At 41.3% G+C, this 19871-nt stretch overlaps 1 protein-coding gene across 1 annotated transcript in view; it reads left to right on the top strand.

Annotated features, from left to right (window-relative positions):
• LOC127621770 (monocarboxylate transporter 10-like) overlaps window positions 1-19871 on the top strand; it is a 69532-nt gene that overhangs the window by 36417 nt on the left and 13244 nt on the right. Inside the window, exon 3 of the mRNA XM_052095494.1 lies at window positions 1665-2094. Within this exon, the coding sequence (XP_051951454.1) occupies window positions 1665-2094 (430 nt within the window). The remainder of the gene's footprint in view (window positions 1-1664; window positions 2095-19871) is intronic.

Raw genomic sequence — 19871 nt, 5'->3', positions numbered from 1 at the left:
ACTTTCCTGTTCCCAAGAAACCCACAGTCTATTGTTTGAACTCACCTCAGTTATCATGAAGTATTTTGAGAGTTTGTTCGAGATGCACACCACCCTCTGATTGCATGATTCCCAGGAACAGATCAACAGAGGATGTGATCATCACTGCGCTCTAACACTCGGATTATAGAGAGACACCTTTGTTGACTAAAGCTCATTAATCAATACCTAAGTGTCAGAATTTGAGTTTTGTGGCTTTTAGTCCATGTCTGTTAGCGAGTCTATCTATATGCTAGTGTACTCCTAAAGGTTGACAAAAGGATCTCATCTGGGAAAACAGACCAACAATGCTGGTCTCACATCTTTGCACTGAGATTTAAATCCAATAAAATGCACTTTAGAATGAGGATGTCCCTCTTCTTACAGGTACAGCTCCCAATGCAGAGGTCTTCAGACATGTTTTTCTAAGTTTCAAACAATTTTTATCTTGACAAAGTGCCTTTAAAACTCTGTTTACAACATAACACAACCAAAAAGTGAGATGCTACAAAAGCATCCGTCTGACACATGCATACACGCGTGTCCTTAGAAAATCAATTTTCGCCATCTCGGACAGATTGACGTCAATTCAAGTGGCTTTTATTGTCATTTACGTAGAGGTGGGAGAAAATATTGTGGACATCCTGGGCCAGCAAATATTGATATATGCACTCGGCTTAACCCAAGGAAGTTAACGACAGTTTAAAAACAATAAGCCAAATTAATAAAAAGTTAAAAGAATACATCTTCATCTTTTTTACCACTAGGTGGCACGATCCCCAAACGTTTGAGAACCTAAAGGACATGGCCATAATGACTCATACAAAATGTCATAATGATACGCCAATGTGTTTGTAATATACAGCAATTTAAGACAACATTATTATTCAACTCGTTATGCACCAAGGAATCTAAAGAGACTAGTCTGATCATTTTAGGTCAAACTGTTCAGAAGTTGTATGAAAAATAGCCTCAAATTTTTCACATTTCTTGACAACTAGGTGGCGCTGTACTGAAACTGTGCAGGTACCCTCAGGTCATGCTTGTAACTACACATACCAAGTTTCATGTCAGTATGCTAAAGGGCGAAGAGAGAGCCTCACTTCCATTTTGGCTTGCTCATGGTTGAATTCAAGAATGGTTTGTCATGATGAGTTTGTCAATGGTTTTTCCAAAAGGAGAATTTGTTTTATCGGTTCAAAAGTCATAGTCCGAAACATAAGTGAAAATTTGAACAGTTGGTGGTGCTAGAGGGTTTGACTGAGAGACCCCAAATTTGGATTAGTTACATTTCATAGTGTCCTCTATCAGTGTGGAACATTTCACAACTTTCCAATGTACGGTTCTATGGGCAGCCACAGACTTCCAGAGAGGAAGAATACTAACAGAAACAAAAGGTTTCTCAGCACCTTTGGTGCTTAACCCCTAAAAAGAAATAAAGAACATTGAGTGGTTTTCATTTCAATATATTTGTTTGATTAATATGAACAGCATAATAGACAGCCACTGCAAGGTCAAAGTTCATTATGCCAGATTCAAAGATTAATTCAACAAACCACAGGAACACACAAAATCACAGAAATGCACTGTGGAAATTTCACAAAATTAGCAGTTGCGCTTAAAATATTCTCTCTTTCTCTGCGCAGGTCTCTCGGGCCATTGTACTTCACCTATGGCATCGTGTTTGCGTGCGGGTGCAGTTTTGCGTATCAGCCGAGTCTGGTGATCCTGGGTCACTACTTCAAGCGCAGGCTTGGCCTCGTGAACGGCATCGTGACGGCGGGCAGCAGCGTATTCACTATCACGCTCCCGTACATGCTGTCCGGTCTGCTGAAACGTGTGGGGCTGCAGAACACGATGCGGGTCCTGGCCATCTTCATGCTCATCCTCATGCTGGCGGGCTTCACCTACAAACCTCTCCTGCCCAAACCCGTGAGCAGCAGTATGTCTGGAGGCCGCTGTCTGTCCCTCAACAAGGTGTTTAATGTGCACATCTGGAAGTCTCTGGGATATCGCATCTGGGCATTTGGAATCCCTGCAGCCCTGTATGGATACTTTGTGCCTTATGTTCACCTGGTGAGTGTGCACCATGTAAATCAGTGTTGTGTATGTTGCTCACACAACATGTGTAAGGAGAATACCTTAAAGAAGATTGCTTGATGTTATTACTGTGTCCTTTCCTCAAAATGTGGCACGTGTAAGACTTCCCAAACTTTATGGATGTGAATCACCTGAAAAACCCTACTTGAATGTGTGAGCTTTTGCTTTAGAGTTGTTGTGTGCAGGAAGTGACACGGATGTGTGATGTCTGTGTGGTATTGTCAGGTCTTTGATCTCACGTATCAGGCCATTTAAGAACACTGTTGTTTCTCAGTTATGGCGCTTTTCCACTACACAGTACCTGCTCGACTCAGCTCAACTCGCCTCGACTCACCTCGCCTCGGTTCGCTTTTCGCTCCGTTTTCCATTGCAGACAGTACCGCCACAAATAGTACCCGGTCGTCATAGCGACGCCGCAGGAAACTGCCGTGACGTAATCTTATACGCGACACATATCCGCTACCCACACACACAGGACAATGGAGGAAATCGAGTGTATGCTGTTTCTTATCCTCGGGATGTGGCTGTTTCTCACAGCAAGAAGACAAACGCTGTTTCATGAGAGGCTGAGGGCAGCAAAACGAAACACTGCTGAAAAAAACAGGAGAGTTTGGGAATTACTACAGAGTTCAGACTACGAGACGAATCCGGTTGTTCAAAGCCGACGCTAAGAGGGTAAGTTATGCCAACATAGCTAACGTTTGCATATGTGTAAATACTATACTATATGCAAAGTATTTAATCAACTTTATAGCTACCAGTATCACGTACTAAAATGTGCATGGTTTATGTGTTTCAGATCTGTTTAGCTTTGCAAAGTTGCCGCGGCAGACCCTCTGTTTGGGCTTTCAACCGAGCTACCGAGTGGTGGGATGTTATTGTTCCTGGTTTCACAAACGCGCAGTGGGTTCAGAACTTCAGAATGTCGGAAGAAACATTCATATATTTGTACAACAAACTGCGTCCAGTGATGGAGAGACAAGACACAAGCTTCCGCAAGTGTGTTCCTCTAAAGAAGAGAGTGGCCATCGCACTATGGAAGCTTGCGACCGGTTCAGAGTACAGAACTATCGGCCATCTTTTCGGAGTAAGCATAACAACTGTTTGCCGGTGTGTTCAAGAGTTCACTGCTGCTGCAGAAACGTTGTTGGTTCCCGAACAAATCCGTTACCCAGACCAGGAGAAGTTTGAAGAAATGGCTGCCTACATTGAGAACAGATGGGGGCTCCCGCAGTGTGTTGGTGCTATTGATGGATCACACATACCCATTTTGGCACCACAGGAGTACCACTGTGACTATTTCAACCGTAAAGGCTGGCACTCCATCGTCCTTCAAGGTGTTGTAGATGGAAAAGGACTGTTCTGGAACGTGTTTGCAGGACTGCCTGGCAGCTTGCATGATGCTCGTGTTTTAAGACTGTCCACATTGTGGGAGTTGGCCAGCCGTGGCAACCACTTTCCAGCTTACACCAGGAATATTGGTGGGGTGGATGTTGCCTACTACATCCTGGGAGATTCTGCCTATCCCCTGCAGAACTGGCTCCTAAAGCCATTCACTGACACTGGACGGCTGACAGTAGAACAGCAGATCTACAACAAGAAAATATGTGGAGCACGGGTAGTGGTTGAAAACGCTTTTGGTAGACTGAAGGGAAGGTGGCGTTGCCTCATGAAAAGAAATGACTGTGATGTTACAATTGTGAAATCTATGATTCTTACTTGCTGTGCTTTGCATAACCTTTGTGAGAGTCACGGAGAGGACTATGACAATGACTGGGATGCACCTGCAGCAGCAGAGCCTGTGGTGGCAGTGGCACAGGGTGTTGAGGAGGAGGGCAGAGATGTACGAGAGGGTCTGATGCGTTATTTTAATTACTAAATAAATACATTATCATTAAATATGTTGTCTCTGCTGTTTTTCATTAAAGGTTATCACAGTATACAATCTGAAAATACTTGTTCAAACCCTTGTAAAAAGCAAACCATCAAAAAAGACACTGTTTGTAATAAGTTTCAAAAAGGTTTTATTTAAACACGCATACAAATAGAAAAAATTATAATACAAATATAAATTCACACATCAAACTATATACATATGTTACATGTAGTGCAAACATTAAATTAAAATAAACAAAGGGGTTTCAGTCCAGGGGCGGTGGAACAGCATCCCGCCGGTTCAGTGCCTGGACAAGCTGGCCCAGGGTTCCCAGAAAGGCCTTGTTGAAGGACGACGTTGCAGCAATCTCCTCTCTCCTTAAAGCCGCTCGAAGTTCTCGGGCATGTGCTGCATCATCGAGTGCCATCTGTAAATGGCGCCCCGCTGTGCCCGGTTCAACTCCAGCTGCTCGACATCCGATGTCTGCATCTCCCTCAGGACAGTCAGATGCTCCTGTTCCCTCTTTCGTTTCCTCCGTCCTGGCCAAAAAATAATTACAATGAATGAGTTATAAAGAAAAACGGACAAGTCACATTTCATTCAAAGGGGTTGTGTGTGTTTTAAATTGTTCACATGTATTATCATTACAGCTGCTACACAAAAAAGACAAGCCCACAACTTACTATTACGTTATATAGTATATGTAACGACTTAACATCTGAGCCCAACTATTTTAGTAAATGTCAACTTTAAAATACTATGTGTACAGTATAGGTGTACACTGTGTTCGATCTGAAAAGTTATAAAAATACTGAACAGGTATATTAATGAATCCTGTATTCCCATAACTGGGAATGCTTCCTGTTGTTATGCAAGTAAGTTTACGTTATTAATGAGTAATTGATACGATTAATGATATATTAATAAGTGTGTATAGATTCACAGACAACAGGCTAGAAGGGTTTACTTTTTCTCAATTATACTAACCGGTTGCTGCGGGTCTCGGTGTCGACGCTGCTGCAGGTCTCGGTGTCGACGCTGCTGCGGGTCTCGGTGTCGACGCTGCTGATCTTGTTGGTGTCGATGGTTCTGGTGCCGACGTGGCATCAGTTGGTGTCACTGAACCATTCTCTCGTCGAAAATGAATCTTAGATAGAAAGATCATACAAAAGTCAACACAATACTGAAAAATAGCAATGGCAGATAGTTAGCAGCTAGCTAGAGGTAGCAGCAATTGTTTACAGTTTACAGTCTTCGTTGTTATAAGTGAGCTTCAGCTTTTCAAAAGCCAGCCTACAGAAAACATAACTCTCGAGCTGAGTGCGCCTACAGAATTAATGTAATGTAAACTTAAAACACTTACCATCCTCCATCAGCGACTCCAACAAACTGGTGGCCGAGTCAAGTCCACCCTCCCTCCCGTTACTCGCCGGTCTATGGCCGTAGATACAGTCCATCTGCTCGTACCACTTCCAGCTTTTTCAGTTTGAACCACTGCGGCCGTTGTGGTCCTTTACAGCTCTGTAGTCACTTTTCAGTTTTTTTAACTTTTCCCTACATTGCTGGAAAGTCCTGTTGTAGCCATGTGTGGACAGCAGTTCGGAGATTTCTCGAAAAACTTTTTCGTTCCTCGTTGCCCCATCAAGCTCTCGCTGGATCCTTTCTTCGACAACCAAACAAAGAAAAGTCTGCACCTCCTCGTTTGACCACGGCGTATTCTTCAGAGTTGCCATAATAATACTTCTGTAGGCTATATCTGTGCAAACTATTTAACAATGCCGGGTTATTCTGGATACTCCGTCTGGCTGCGCAATGATGACGCAGTGAATAGTGACGATTCTCTCGGACCAATCAGCAGTCGGCATTGTTTTTACGTCACATTTTAGTATCGCCTCAGCTCGCTCAGAACCTCGCCGAGGTGGTACGAAAAAAGTGCACCGAAGGTACCCGAAAGCAGGTACAGGTACAACTTTTACACAGTGGAAAACCAAACAAAGTCGAGTCGAGTTGAGCTGAGTCGAGCAGGTACTGTGTAGTGGAAAAGCGCCATTAGGGAAGAATCCATAATTAAGTGAGGGATGTTGATCCTGAATGAACGAAACGCTGCTCAAAGGACACACAGGTAGTCACGTTTGCTAAAGTATCAATACAGTTCCTTCATCCGCACTGTGGACTCCTGCCCCGGGAGGTTTATTTCAATAAAAAGACTAATTGATCTGAGGAAACTAGACTTACGGCCTGTGCTTACACAAACATCAGCTCTGTTTTTGTAGGATCTACAGAGGTGTTTAAGTTGCCCTGCAGAAGGGAAAGAGGTTGTTTATGTGTGGAGAGCAGTTCTCTTGCTGGGAAAAGTCAGTTTCTCCAGGGAATCCTCTGGAAGTTTTCTCTCCGCTGGGATTGAGGTGAGGTTAGTTTTGACAAACATGCTTCTCAGTCGGAGGAGCACACTTAAGCTGTTCCTCGGGGTTAGAAGGCAGACTCTTCCTTGCCTTGTTGAATTTGGCTTTCGATATTAAGGCCCCTAACCACGTTCTCACACTTCTTTCTGCTTGACTCAAAACTTTGAGACAAACTTTAAATCTGCGCTCTAGAGCAGTCATTCCAACCTCCAACCAAAATTGGGTTTTGCTTTGTTGAACCTACAAAACAAAATGTATGGCTTGAAATAAAAATAGTAGGGATTTCTCACGATTTTTGTTAAAAAAATGAGGTTTAAGACAATTTTAAATGAAAAAGTGTCCTTTTATTTTATTGCTGCACATTTCTTTGTGAAATTGAAATATATTTGATGTTAAATAACAAAACTAAATTGAAATTGAAAACAAATCCCAAATCAAATAAATAAATAAAAGAATAATACAAATACAAATCTCTTGATATAAACAAACTAAGGCTTTGCCTGTGCTCTTTCCTAGCTTTGAATTTTTTTTTCATTTAAGAAATATCAGCATATGCACATTTTCCGTCAGAAGCTGAGATCTCTGCACGTTCACAATGTCCCCTGCTGTTGAAAACACCTTTCACTAGGGGCAGAGGTGTCTGGTGTGGAGAGCAGTGGGTACAGCCTAGCATCAATCTGACTGATGTGCTGTGCAGCTGGTTCATCAAAAGTCCCTCCAAGGGAGATCTTTCAATGCTGTGTTCTTGGAAGGAGGTTGTTTCAGCTCAGCTCCTGATCTGTCTGGGACAACAGTGACAGGGGTTTCACATTGTTATAAAGGCAAGATTTTAATATCATTTGTTATCATTTCTATCATTACTCTTGCAAGAGTTAACACGAACACATTTAGAAAAATATTCCATAAAAAATCCATTTAGAGAAAGAGAGTAAAATCAATACAATACCTGGTTCTGCAACATCAGCACAGCTTTCTCCTTCAGTCTGTGGAATACATCCTCACGCTGGTCTTTCTCTAGATGAGGCAGAGCCCGGAATCTGGGGTGTAATGCGGTGCACTCCAGCAGGTGGTGTCCTCTGAAGTGTATCTGTCTGAAAGGTTGTTCAGTAGAGCTCTCTTCATGTTGCTCACAGTGAGGGATCTTCTTCACTGGATGCCATGTTATGCTCGATCGTATGCTTTAAGGGCACAATGAGAGACAGAGTTGGATTTTATTCATCACAGCACAGCACGTTTTGAGTGGCTTAAGAAGCCTCACCGTGTCATCGATACTTTCGATAGCTCAGACATCCGTGATGTGGAGGACATGGTGAGGCTATTGCTCAGGAGAGTCGCTGTCATAGCCGCTTGGCGTTCAATCATATCCAGACTGCTGTTCCAGCGCATAGTGACATCGATGACTAAGCTTCAGTAAAAGAACGCAACAATGCGCCTCACTCTGCCCATGCGTGGCACACTCAAACCTGCTTGGCTCTGGGCAAAACACCTGACTATGGGGGCTAGCCCAGCCTCTCTGACAGCAACATCAATATTCCTCGCGTTGTCCGTGACAACAGCAATTACATGATTGGACTTTTGAAGCCCCCATTCACTCAGCTGATTTGAAAACTTCAGCAATATTTGTCCCAGTGTGTGTTTTGAACAGAAGGTGAGTTTGGAGAATAAAATTAACCATCTCCCACTTTCTGGTTGTCACATGGGCTGGGACTGTATGAGGGGACTGTCCAGCTGTGGTTGTAATTGATACGCTATCTGCTTTTTTGTGTGTCTCAACCACCTTAGATTTGATTTCCCTGTAATGCACTGGCATGACAGTCTGGCTGAAGTGGGGCATGATAGGATGGTGTATTGGGCTCCAGTGTGTTGACCAGTAGCCGAAATCCTTCATTTTCTACAGCCTCATATCTTTTGCCATGAAAACACTGATGCACCTTGTGATCTCCATGGCTCTCGCACTCGTCGCCGAGAGTGGGGCTGCAAATCCACGGTCAGTGTGGTTTTGGCCTATTAATAGCTTTTTACGTGCAGACAGAGGTGACTGGAACTTCTCACTGCGGTGTCGGTTTGTATGCTGCATCATGTTTGTTGTGCTATTAGTGTATATTAACATCTTCTTGCAGTATTTGCACACAGTTTTTGTTGTGTCTGTTACCACCTCACTGCATTTTTTGTCTTCGGAAAGCCACACCTCCGATTTGAATGAGGATTGGGCCTCTTCAACATCTACACTTGCTGCCGCCATGTTTGCTACTGTTTAACGCTACAACATGCCTATAAAGCGAGGTCAAATTATACAGCTTCAGCGCCCCTGCTGTTTAAAACATGAATCTCAACCGTCACATATTTTCAACCATCTCAGAGTGCATCATTACATCCCAATGACAACGTCTTTCTTATTTAAGCAAAATGGACATTATAACTGATATATACCCAAATCAATTGAAACTGAAAGCTTGTGAATCGGAATCGAATGTTATATATCGAATTATGACTTGTATCGCAATACCTATCGGCTCGCAAAGTTTGGCATTATCCAGCCCTAATATACTGTATATGAAATAGATTATATAACATTTTAAGACATTTATTGATTGAATACATGGAATTTGTACATTTTTTAAAAGCTAAATGTGACAATAATTATATATTTTTTTTACTAAGTTCATGCAGGAAACTACATCTCGCAAGCTGATAGGTTCTTTGAACTTGTTATCTGTCAATCTAGCCATTTAGCTGAAACACATGTGAAATCTCAAGTCAATCAGTATAAATTGTGTAAGCTGATTGGTCTTTTTACATGTAATCAGGCAGCCAATCAAATTGTGTGTACTTCTTCTTTGCCTAACTTTGAAATTTGCACAGTTTTCAAGTACGCCAGTTTCACTGCAGCATACTGTACGTTTTTTCTCTGAAAATGCTATTTGCTTAGATGGTTGCTATGAGCTTGCACAGTAAAGTCTGCTTTTAGTCATGACACATATAAGGGCATCTTTATGAAGGTTAAGCTGTAGTCAAATCAGACATTGGCACACATTGCCATCTAGGGTCATTAGTTTAAATAAATCCATACGTATCTAGTCTAAGTCACTAGTTACAGTTAAATAAGCTCTGGGTTTTCCTGGTTTTAAGCCATTTGGCCAAGCAGGCCCAGGCACACCTAGCTAGCATACACCCTGTGCACATGGCTCTTCAGAGCAGCAGCAGTACAAAGGTTTTGGAGGTAGATCTACTTGTTTGGGGGTTTGTGTTTTGTGTTATGCTTTTGTGTCTCTTCCCTGCTTTGTTGGGGTATTGCATTTGCATCTAATTGTGCAGCAGAATGACTTACATGCTTGAAGGAGCAGATCTTGTGTTTTTGTAATTGTGCAGTAGCAGCAGCATGCCCACATGCTTAACTCAGTATGTCTGTGTATGTTCTAGCAGTAGCATGACTTTGTACTCGCTCTGCAGTAGCAGTGTAGCAGATCTAGTCCACCAAGACCAATATCCTATCTATATGTCATACCTACACAGACAGTCTTTCTGAGTTGTCATGACAGAATATTTGATTAAATAAAACAAATTATATTTTGTTATAAATATACTGTATAATTAAAAGTATTAGCTGAGAGAGATTTTTTTTTTACACATGTAAGCAAATTGGACATTATAACTGAAATATACCCATATGAATCCGAATTTAATCAAAATATTAATTGAAAAGAATCGAGAGTTTGTCAATCACATCTAATTGGGAAATCTTTATCAATACCCAGCACTAATAGGGATGTCAATAAATCCAACCAATTACCAATTGAACAATAATAATCAATATTAATGAAGACATTAAACGATATGTAGTCTTTGGTTAATCGAGCCTTACTAATGGTGCTGTGAGGGAAAACTGGTCTCTGATATGAACTGTGTTCCTTTTATATACATTTATATGAAACCAAATGTTTTTGCTAATATTTGTAATAATTCATTGAAATTCTTTAGTATGTATGTATGTGTAGAGGTTCAAGGAAAGGAGGGCCCAGGAAGGCCTAAGGCTTCATGGCCATACAGTGAATGAACTTTTAAGCAGACGGTACAACGGTCGGCTGCGTTCTGGTTTGCTGTCTGTCATCTGGCGGTGGCGTGGCCGTTTATATGCTGCTCTCCCCATTCTCACTGGAATTAGAGACAGGTGTTAGACATCATTTTGCTCAGGTGTAAGTGCTCTTACCTCTTTCTCTCTCTCCGGACAGGTGCTCTACCACGTCCCCGCTGCCACAGTATGTTTATGTGCTGGTTGTTCACTTTATGTGCCGTCCCATGCATTCATTCACGTGTTTCATTTGTGGGATTTGAGACGCCCACACCTCTGTGCAAGGATGTTTAGGACATTGCAGTTGTTTATTGGCTCAGCTTTCTAAAATTATCTTTGGCAAATCTGCCACTGATTGGTGGACAAACGAAAATAGCTGAGCAACTTTATCAATAAACAGCTGCAGTAGTTTCACATGACTTGTCTCTTCACCAGCGCACACGTGACAGCATTTCCTGATACTACAGTTCGTTGTCTTCTTTGAGCATCCTGACTAGCCCAACACAGGTCATCAGCGGTGTAAGTTTAGGATGGGACTCTCTTTTTTGTCTGACCAATGGCAGATGGGGAAGTGTTTGGGAAACCATTTCATGCTCCATCAAAAAGTGCAAATGAGCAGTTGATTGTTTTATGACCGTCTCTATGGTCAAGTAGTCACAAACATACTGCTATCTTACACACCTACTCATTCTTTATTATTACTACTGCAAAGTCTCTAAACTAAATGGAAGTATAGGAATAACATAGTGACCAAATATATTAAACCGATCAAAACTATGGTATATTTGAAAGGAGCGCCCCACATTTTGGTCATTCTTTCGAGCAACTTCATTAGTTGCACCCTGAGATGCTTTTTAAACACTTTTGAAGGAGTGTATATGCATAAAACATTTCACCATCATTCATTATCATCATTCAGCACTGCAGAATTGCAGCTTTAGAGTTGAAATAGACTGTGAAATTCCTTGAACTTGTTAGAACTTGTTTTACACTCATGTACTGAAGCATAGAGTGATATACTAACTTGATATACTAACCTTCTTAATCTATATAAGTCTGATTTTCACTTTACATGTATTGTAACTATCACTGTAATAACTAAAAAAGGCCACATGATAACTTTACCAAGAGTGTCCCTTCCAGGAGCAATAATGTATTAATATTACAATAATATACAGATAATGCACAGTGTCACTCACACAAACACAAAAAACCATCAGAGGAACACACGTGACACTAAAATAATGCAATAAACCTTAACACATCTACATTTAATATAACACAGAACACGCCAATATACTGTCCATATTTGATATTAAAAATAAGAAGAAAAATATCTATTTTCATAAAATCTAATGAAATGTAATGTTCACTCAGGGACTTTTGGGAAAGTACAATTCAAATGTTTTACTGTAATTTGAGCAAGTTTGCTGTAAAATATATATGTATTTTATAATTGTTACTGTAGCATTTGTACATTATTTTACTGTTAAGATTACAGATTGTTTTATGGTTTTAAGATGGTTTGTAGCAGTTTGGAGCAGTTGATGTGCTGTCACAGGTGTGTGTAAATCAGCTCTTATACAGTGACTATGAATGTGAGTCAAACTATAAACAGCCATTATATAATGTCTGTAAAACAGTAATTATATGCCAACTCGGTCAGGGCAGACATGGCCCAAAATGATGTTCTGACTGTCATGTTTTATAATGTTCCTCATTTTTAACACTGTGTGTGTGTGTGTGTGTGTGTGTGTGTGTGTGTGTGTGTGTGTGTGTGTGTGTGTGTGTGTGTGTGTGTGTGTATGTGAGATTGAGTGTGTGAGTGAGATTGAGTGTGTGTCTGTGTGTGTATATGTATGTGTGTGTGTGTGTGAGATTGAGTGTGTGTCTGTGTGTGTATATGTATGTGTGTGTGTGTGTGTGAGTGAGATTGAGTGTGTGTCTGTGTGTGTGTGAGTGAGATTGAGTGTGTGAGTGAGATTGAGTGTGTGTCTGTGTGTGTATATATGTGTGTGTGTGTGTGTGTGAGATTGTGTGTGTGTCTGTGTGTGTATATGTATGTGTGTGTGTGTGTGAGAGTGAGATTGAGTGTGTGTGAGTGTGTTTGGATGTGTGTGTGTGTGTGTGTGTGTGTGTGTGTGCGCGCGTGTGTGTATCTGGATTGAGTGCTCTCACGGGACAGTGGCTGGGCCGTTCCCCTCTCTCACTTCTCAGATTGGTGCATTTTAGTAGGAGGACCCCAACGCCCAGGAACCGTTAAACACATCTGGATCACATCTCACTCATGACTTCGCTCACCCTCCTTTCTTTCTTCTCCAGTGCTCATTTTACACCTCTGTTCTCCTGCTCTATGTGAACATGTGTGTTTTCTCCTTGGAGAACTTTCCTTAAAGCACAGTGTTGAGGAAACGCTGTTGAAAATGTACTAATTTCAAGTAGTTCAGTTGACTTTAGGTTCTTTAGGTATATTAAATCTCTACATGGCCCAATCTGATCGGTCTTTTGACATATAATCCGTTTAACACATCGACTGGCCATACTCTACAGTGGACAGGAAGTGCAAAACAAAACAACAAATCTGAAAACAAAAGAACAAATCAAGAAATACAACAAGTCAGTGGAAACGCAAAGGGTTGTATTCTTGATTGATTCACTGTCCGGCTGCACAATTATCTCAAAACGAAATGAAAACCATGCCAATATCTCACTGAATGAGTGGTTTCTCACTCAGTAAAACAGTAATGGGATAAAAAATGTAAATAATGTAATTTACCTCCCCTCATGTTGTTCAAACCCATGTAAAACACAATCCACTTTCATTGTTAAATGTCATATGTTAGGTGACTGCAAACAACTATATTGAAACTATTTAGAGAGGAGGCAATATATATATATAAATACACTGGCGGCCAAAAGTTTGAAATAATGTTCAGATTTTGCTGTTTCAGAAGGAAATTGGTACTTTAATTCACCAAAGTGGCATTCAACTGAACACAAAATATATTCAGGACATTACTGATGTAAAAAACAGCACCATCACTATTTGAAAAAGTCAATTTTATCAAATCAAGACAGCAGCATCACTCCAACATCTTATCCTTGAGTAATCATGATAAATTGATCATTTGATACTAGAAAATCACTTGTCAATATATCAAACACAACTGAAAGATATTTGGTTCATTAAATGAAGCTTAACGTTGTCTTTTTGTTTGTTTTTGAGTTGCCACAGTATGTGATAGACGGGCATGTCTTTAGGTCAATATTAGGTCATAAATGGCAAAAAAGAAACCAATTTCTCTAGAAGCTCATCAGTCAATCATTGTTTTGAGGAATGCTCAAAAATGCTTTCAATGCTTGAAATTGCCAAAAAAACTGAAGACTTGTGATTACATATACTGGGTTGGGAGGGTTACTTTTGAAATGTAGGTCGGTTGCTGAGTGCAGCTCTTGCATCAATCCCGGGTCAGGACTACCCTCGTGCAGCATTTTCAGAGCCTTGGCGTGTAAGGAGGGTCAGGAGGGTCATTGCTTGCAAGGTGGAGGCGGCCTGTCCAGCAGCACTGTAAGTCTTGGTCATCAAGGACGACGTGAACTTACACTTCTTGGACGGGAGCCTAGGACATTCTGCCAGGTGGCGGTGTTTTGCGGGCACAGGTGCACCGCAATCGCCTGCTCCACCCGAGGAACCTCCATGTACCCCCTGGCCACCCCTCCATCGAGGGTAGTGAGAGTGGAGGAACTCACGAACCAGGACCGGGCAGTAAAAGTTGCCCACCATGACTTTGTGAGCTCCTCATGCACCTCAGGAAAGAAAGGATATGGGGCAGAGCGCAGCTGATGCGGTGCTCTGAGACCAGGAACCAATCGTCCAACCGTGAACACTCAGGGCAGGGTGGAGGGTTCCACTCCGCATCGGCCTCTGACTGGGCTATCGCACCAGATGGTGGGAGCCCTCTAAGTCCTCAGCGTCAGACTGCAAAAGCCCGCTCTCTGGCGCTGTGATCAATACCTCATCCTCATCTCACAAGCCCCGAATAAGACATTAAGCCCACCCTGGGGCAAGCCACCTGACTCATCCATGAACTCAACTGGTGGAAACGAGCATGCTTGGGAATGGGAGGTCCATGGGGATTTACCCAGTGGAAATTCTCCCATTGAAGCCCCCAAATCACGCACAGCGCTAGCTGCCACAGCCTTGTACATGTAAGCAGAATGGCCAGGTAGCGGCTGGAGTGGCTTTCCCTCTATGAAAGAAAGAAAGCTGCGATCACAACGCCGCCATGGTCATGTTCTCGCAGTGAGAACATGAACCATCCATGAATGCTGTCTCAGCGTGACTACGACCCATACACATGAGACATCGATCGTGGCCGTCAGAGGAAGAGAGAATCTGACCGCACCCAGGAACAGCACATAAACGGAAAGGCATCTTTAAAAAGACACCCTCCATCAGTGCTTACTCTTTTAGAGAAAATAAACCATTAGTGTGGCTGCTGAAGCGCCCAGGGGCGTTCTCTGCACTTATCGGTGCGAGAAGGGTGAACCCGCTGTAATGTGCCAGATATGTAACAGCCTTTATATACACTGTTAGAGGTGATTGGAACGCCAGTGGATAAGTCAACACTGAATGTCCAGGGGAGTGGCATACAAATTCCCCTTGCCAATTCTCATTGGCCTTTTCTCAAATATCAGAGGTGATTGGGGCTCCCAAGTTTGACCCCTAGTGTCATTATATCGACACAATGTCAAGTGAGTGACAGATAGGGAACTGCCTTATTTTCTACTGAACACTGAGACTGGAATTACTGTTAATTTTGCTGCTACATTATCAGTACACTAGTTAATAATAAAGTGTTTCTTAATAAGCAATACATTTATATTGAAATCATTTGTAGTTAGAGGTTTGTGTTTCTTTACATATTAAAGAGTACTCCCACCTGTGTGTGTGCGTGTGTGTGTGAGTTCAGGTGTCTGTTTGGAATATTTTAACGGATCAGTCCCTCACACGGGCCCCTTTTCTTGCTTGTTCATTCCAAGTGAATTCCTGTACGTTTGTAACACATTCATCAGTCACACAAACACACACACACACACACACACACACACACACCAGTATGGATGGAAATCTCGATTCCAATAATAAAACGTTTGAGGAATCACCCCACCCCCCAGTAATTGGTTCTACCTGTAAAACAAACTAAATAGTACACCAAATCAATGGTACTGTACATATTTGTGTGCAACAGTGATAAGAAACCTAAACTGTAGCACTTGATAATGATAACTAAAAGGGATTGCTGCAAGACTTGAGATTGGGTGATTCTCATGAAACCTGTCAAGAAAATGTGCCGCTCCTATATTACTCCACAATCAAAAGAGACAAACAATATAGAAAATGAAGCCTGTTGTTTGGCCATTTAGATTTTTCACAGGGCACAATTCTCATTACCACAATGTGCACATTTTTGTATATATTTGATATAAATTGTAAAGTATTTATACAGCACAATAGTACTCTCTTTGTACTGACTTTCATTTCTCTGATTTTAATAAAAAAAATAATTAATGCAGTACAAAATTTCTGTTACTGTAGTGAGAGTTTAGGGGTAAAATCTTCTCATGTGTCCTAAAAATATGATTACAATTCGAAAAATATGAATGATACCAAATGTAGTCGTCATTTCTTTATGCAAAATATAATTGTATATATATATATATATATTTATGCAGTATGTAATTTCATTAACAAGGTTCGTGAGGAGTAAGTTCATTTAATCTGACCAATCACACAGCCAGAGCAAGACTATATAAACAGCTGCTTACCTGTATGTGGCACTGAGAGTTTTCGGCACTCGGCCCCACTCATTGCCCATGAACAGACCCATGCAAGTGACTTGATTCATTGGATGCAACTTCGCTACAAAGCATTCGCCTTCATCAGAACAGCTCTTCCATCTAAATAATCCCGTTTTTCAACAGAAGCTGCCGCAGCAGCTCACTTATTTTACAGCATTGATGGCTACCACTTTCTTTCTTCCTAATCTCTATTCACCAAAGAAGATTATTGTGTGAAGCTGCTTCCGCAAACTGGCTGCTTTGGCGCTGTATACATGTGAAACAGCTCCCTACGATTACTCATAAGTTCTTTTATCTAAACTTTCCACCCAGAGCCGTCCATCGCATGCCCTGCCTCCACAAAAAACTTCTATTCATATTTAGACTTTAACATGACTTTCCTCCCGCTCTGGATAAACGCTTCACGCATTGAAACCATTCATTATTTTTATTCTTACAGACAAGTCTTCACCAATTTTACTCTAATCAATGGTTTATCAAACCCAAGTTTGACCATAGAACCTATTTGCTGCATGACTTTAAAAGCGTTCGACAATCTGTGAATCTTACACTCACCCAAGTTTAAAAATAATGGGTTTATGGGTAAATGCCGGTACTGGGCAGTATGCTGTCTGAGCCAAAGCTTTGGATTTAGACCAATTGACTCTGTATCCCGAGAACTTATAAAAGGAATTAATAATTCTGTGGAGGCAAGGTATAAATCTAATGGGGTCAGAGATGAATAATAAAATATCATCAGCATAAAGCAAAAGCTTATGCGCCATACCTCCCACCATCACGCCTGGAAAATTATCTTCCCTTCTTTTCGTGGCTGCTAATGGTTCCACAGCAGGAACGCTTTTGGCTAGATATATAAAGCAGAGTGCTTTATATATCTAGCCAAAAGCGTTCCTGCTTTGTCCCCCAACTCAAAGTATGACTGTCTTGCCCTGAATAGCCAAAACTCCCCCTTCTGCGTCAAAATAGTATTATATATTTATTTCAGTCAGTTCTCTAAGACCTTTAGATGACATTGGCGCTTCAGCTCTGCCTCAGCACTTTTAATAGTCCCTCCAACCTCCACAAGTTCTTGTGATTTGGATTTTTTGGTGAATGAGGCATACTGTATGATCTGACCCCTAAGTGCCTCCAAAGCCACGCACACAGAGGATACTGAGGACCAGTTGGTCTCCATATAAACATCGATTTCAGACTTTACAAATTTTTGGAATTCAGGATTTTGCTAAATGGATTCATTAAAGCACCAACTATATGATTTCTTTTTCTCCGTATGTGGCAACATCTCAACACACCAGGGCGTGATCTGAGACTAAAATATTTCCAATTTTGCAATCAACAACAGATGAAATGAGGTGAAATTATTGTCCCTACCAGATGGGTTCAAAAGTCTCCAAATATCTGTAAGACCAAGATTTTTACAAATCCTGTGAAGCATCAATGTTGCTCTAGGGGGCTTACACACTTTTGCTTCACTATGATCAAGGACGGAGTCCATCAAAAGATTAAAGTCTTCTCCCAATATTATATCATGAGGGGTGCCAGCGGCTTGCAACATCCCTTTAAGATCTATAAAAAAGCCCTGATCATCAGCATTAGGTGCATAAATATTAGCCAAAATAAGACTTTTCCCCTGAATTTCAGCAAAAACAATAATGACTCTTCTTAATTTCTTTAATCTGAGACATTTGAATAGTAGATGTTTACGTATCAATGTAATGACTCCCCTGCTCTTACTTGAGCCAGCACTAAAGAAAACATGTCCACCCTAAATCTTCCCAAATTTTTCAGCTACCTGTGGGGAAAGATGCATTTCTTAAAGAAACACTATATCATATTTCTTAAGCTTAAGAAGAGAAATAACCTTCCTCCTTTTAATGGGGTGCCCCAACCCATTCACATTCCACGTGGAAAGACAATCCACTCAAATTAACATTTGATATTTTGACATATTAGAAAAATAGATTGTGTGTCAAAAATAAAATTATTAAAAAAAAACATTCCAACATTAGTTCAACAAACAAACCCCAAATTTCCCCCAGAACCAAACAAACAGAAAAAAGAAAAACGTGCGCATTATCCCCGTGCAAGATAGTGCCAACTGGCGTCCATCCCTCTAAACTCAAACAGTCCATGTACACCTTCGAGAGCCCCCGTGACAACTTTGCCATTGGATTGCTCAAGTCTGGTGTTTCTATACAAATTTTGTAAGACAGAATTACACAACAGAAAATAATCTATAAAACAAACTCCAGCCAATAGGTGAATAAACACAAAGAGCGTGTAGATTCATCCACATAACTGTCCCAAAGGAGTGTTCCTCCACAAAAAACAAGCTCCAGCGGAACCAGCACACATAAAAGAAAAAAAGAAAAGAAAAAAAGGCTGTTCAGTTTACTCAGACAGTCAAACAAATGTTCAGTGAGCTTTGAACTGCCATATGAGTGCAGCAAATGACCCAATCACTCCAATGTCCTGCAAGAAATACTCCATAAAACAAACTCCAACCAATAGGAGGCATAAGCATAAAGAACATACAGATTCATCCACAACACTGTTCCAAAGGAGTGCTGCTACACAAAACAAAAAAGAAAAGGTGCTCAGTTTCCTCGGATGGTCAAGTGAATGTTCAGTTAGTCAGGCTCACTTGGCTGCAACATGAGTATCACAAAATGACTTACTTATTCCATTGACTTTATGAAGGACAACCCTTGTTGGAGACATGCAAATACTTTACGGCCATCCTTAATATCTATTCTCAATTTGGCCAGGAACATCAGTGCAAAAGCGACCTTCCGTTGATGTGAGAGTTTCTTGCATTCCTTGAATCGATCACTTTTCTCTCTTGTCGAATTCGCAAAGTCTGGGAACAAGAAAATACTGTGGTTCTTCCAAGAAAGCCTTCCTTTACTCCTCACGTAACACAAGATCTTTATCAGATGATCTCAGAAATTTGGCCAGAATTATTCGTGCCTGTCTACCTCAGCGGATAGCGTGCTTGTGGCATTGAGAGTTTTTGGCATCCCTGCTTCTCTGATCTGTTCCATCAATAGTAATCCAGTGGTATTCAAGCTCGGGTCATGTCTCGAGCCTTGAGCCCTTCGCCCAGGACAGCAAGACATGCGTGTTTACACTATCCTTAATTCAGGATTACATTCATTTGCGATTTAGGATTACTGAAAAATACATTTGGGTTTAAATATGACCTGGACATTTTTAACAGGTTTTGTGCAAAATACTACACATACAGTAGGTACTCAAGCAAAATGATCCTCTTTACCGTGTTCAGTACTTCTGCGTTAATGCTTTAAATCGTCACACATGAGACTCGTTCGCCAAATCACCACCAGGAGGTGCAAAGGGACACTGTGGCAAGTAGGAGGGTGGGGCTGGGCCATGATGATGCACCTAATCATGCTAATCAAGCCGACAAGAGGGATAAAGGTGGCCAAAGTCGGTAGTTTCGGGAGGGAGAGAGCTACAGGCAGCTGCCCTGTATGTGTTTATGTTTTTGTTTAATTAAATATTATTTTGATGCTTCATCCGG

Source organism: Xyrauchen texanus, chromosome 28, assembly GCF_025860055.1.
Source record: "Xyrauchen texanus isolate HMW12.3.18 chromosome 28, RBS_HiC_50CHRs, whole genome shotgun sequence".
In the NCBI taxonomy this organism is placed as follows: Eukaryota; Metazoa; Chordata; class Actinopteri; order Cypriniformes; family Catostomidae; genus Xyrauchen; species Xyrauchen texanus.
Note: the sequence above shows the minus strand (reverse complement) of the source record. Positions and strands in the feature narration are given on the sequence as shown.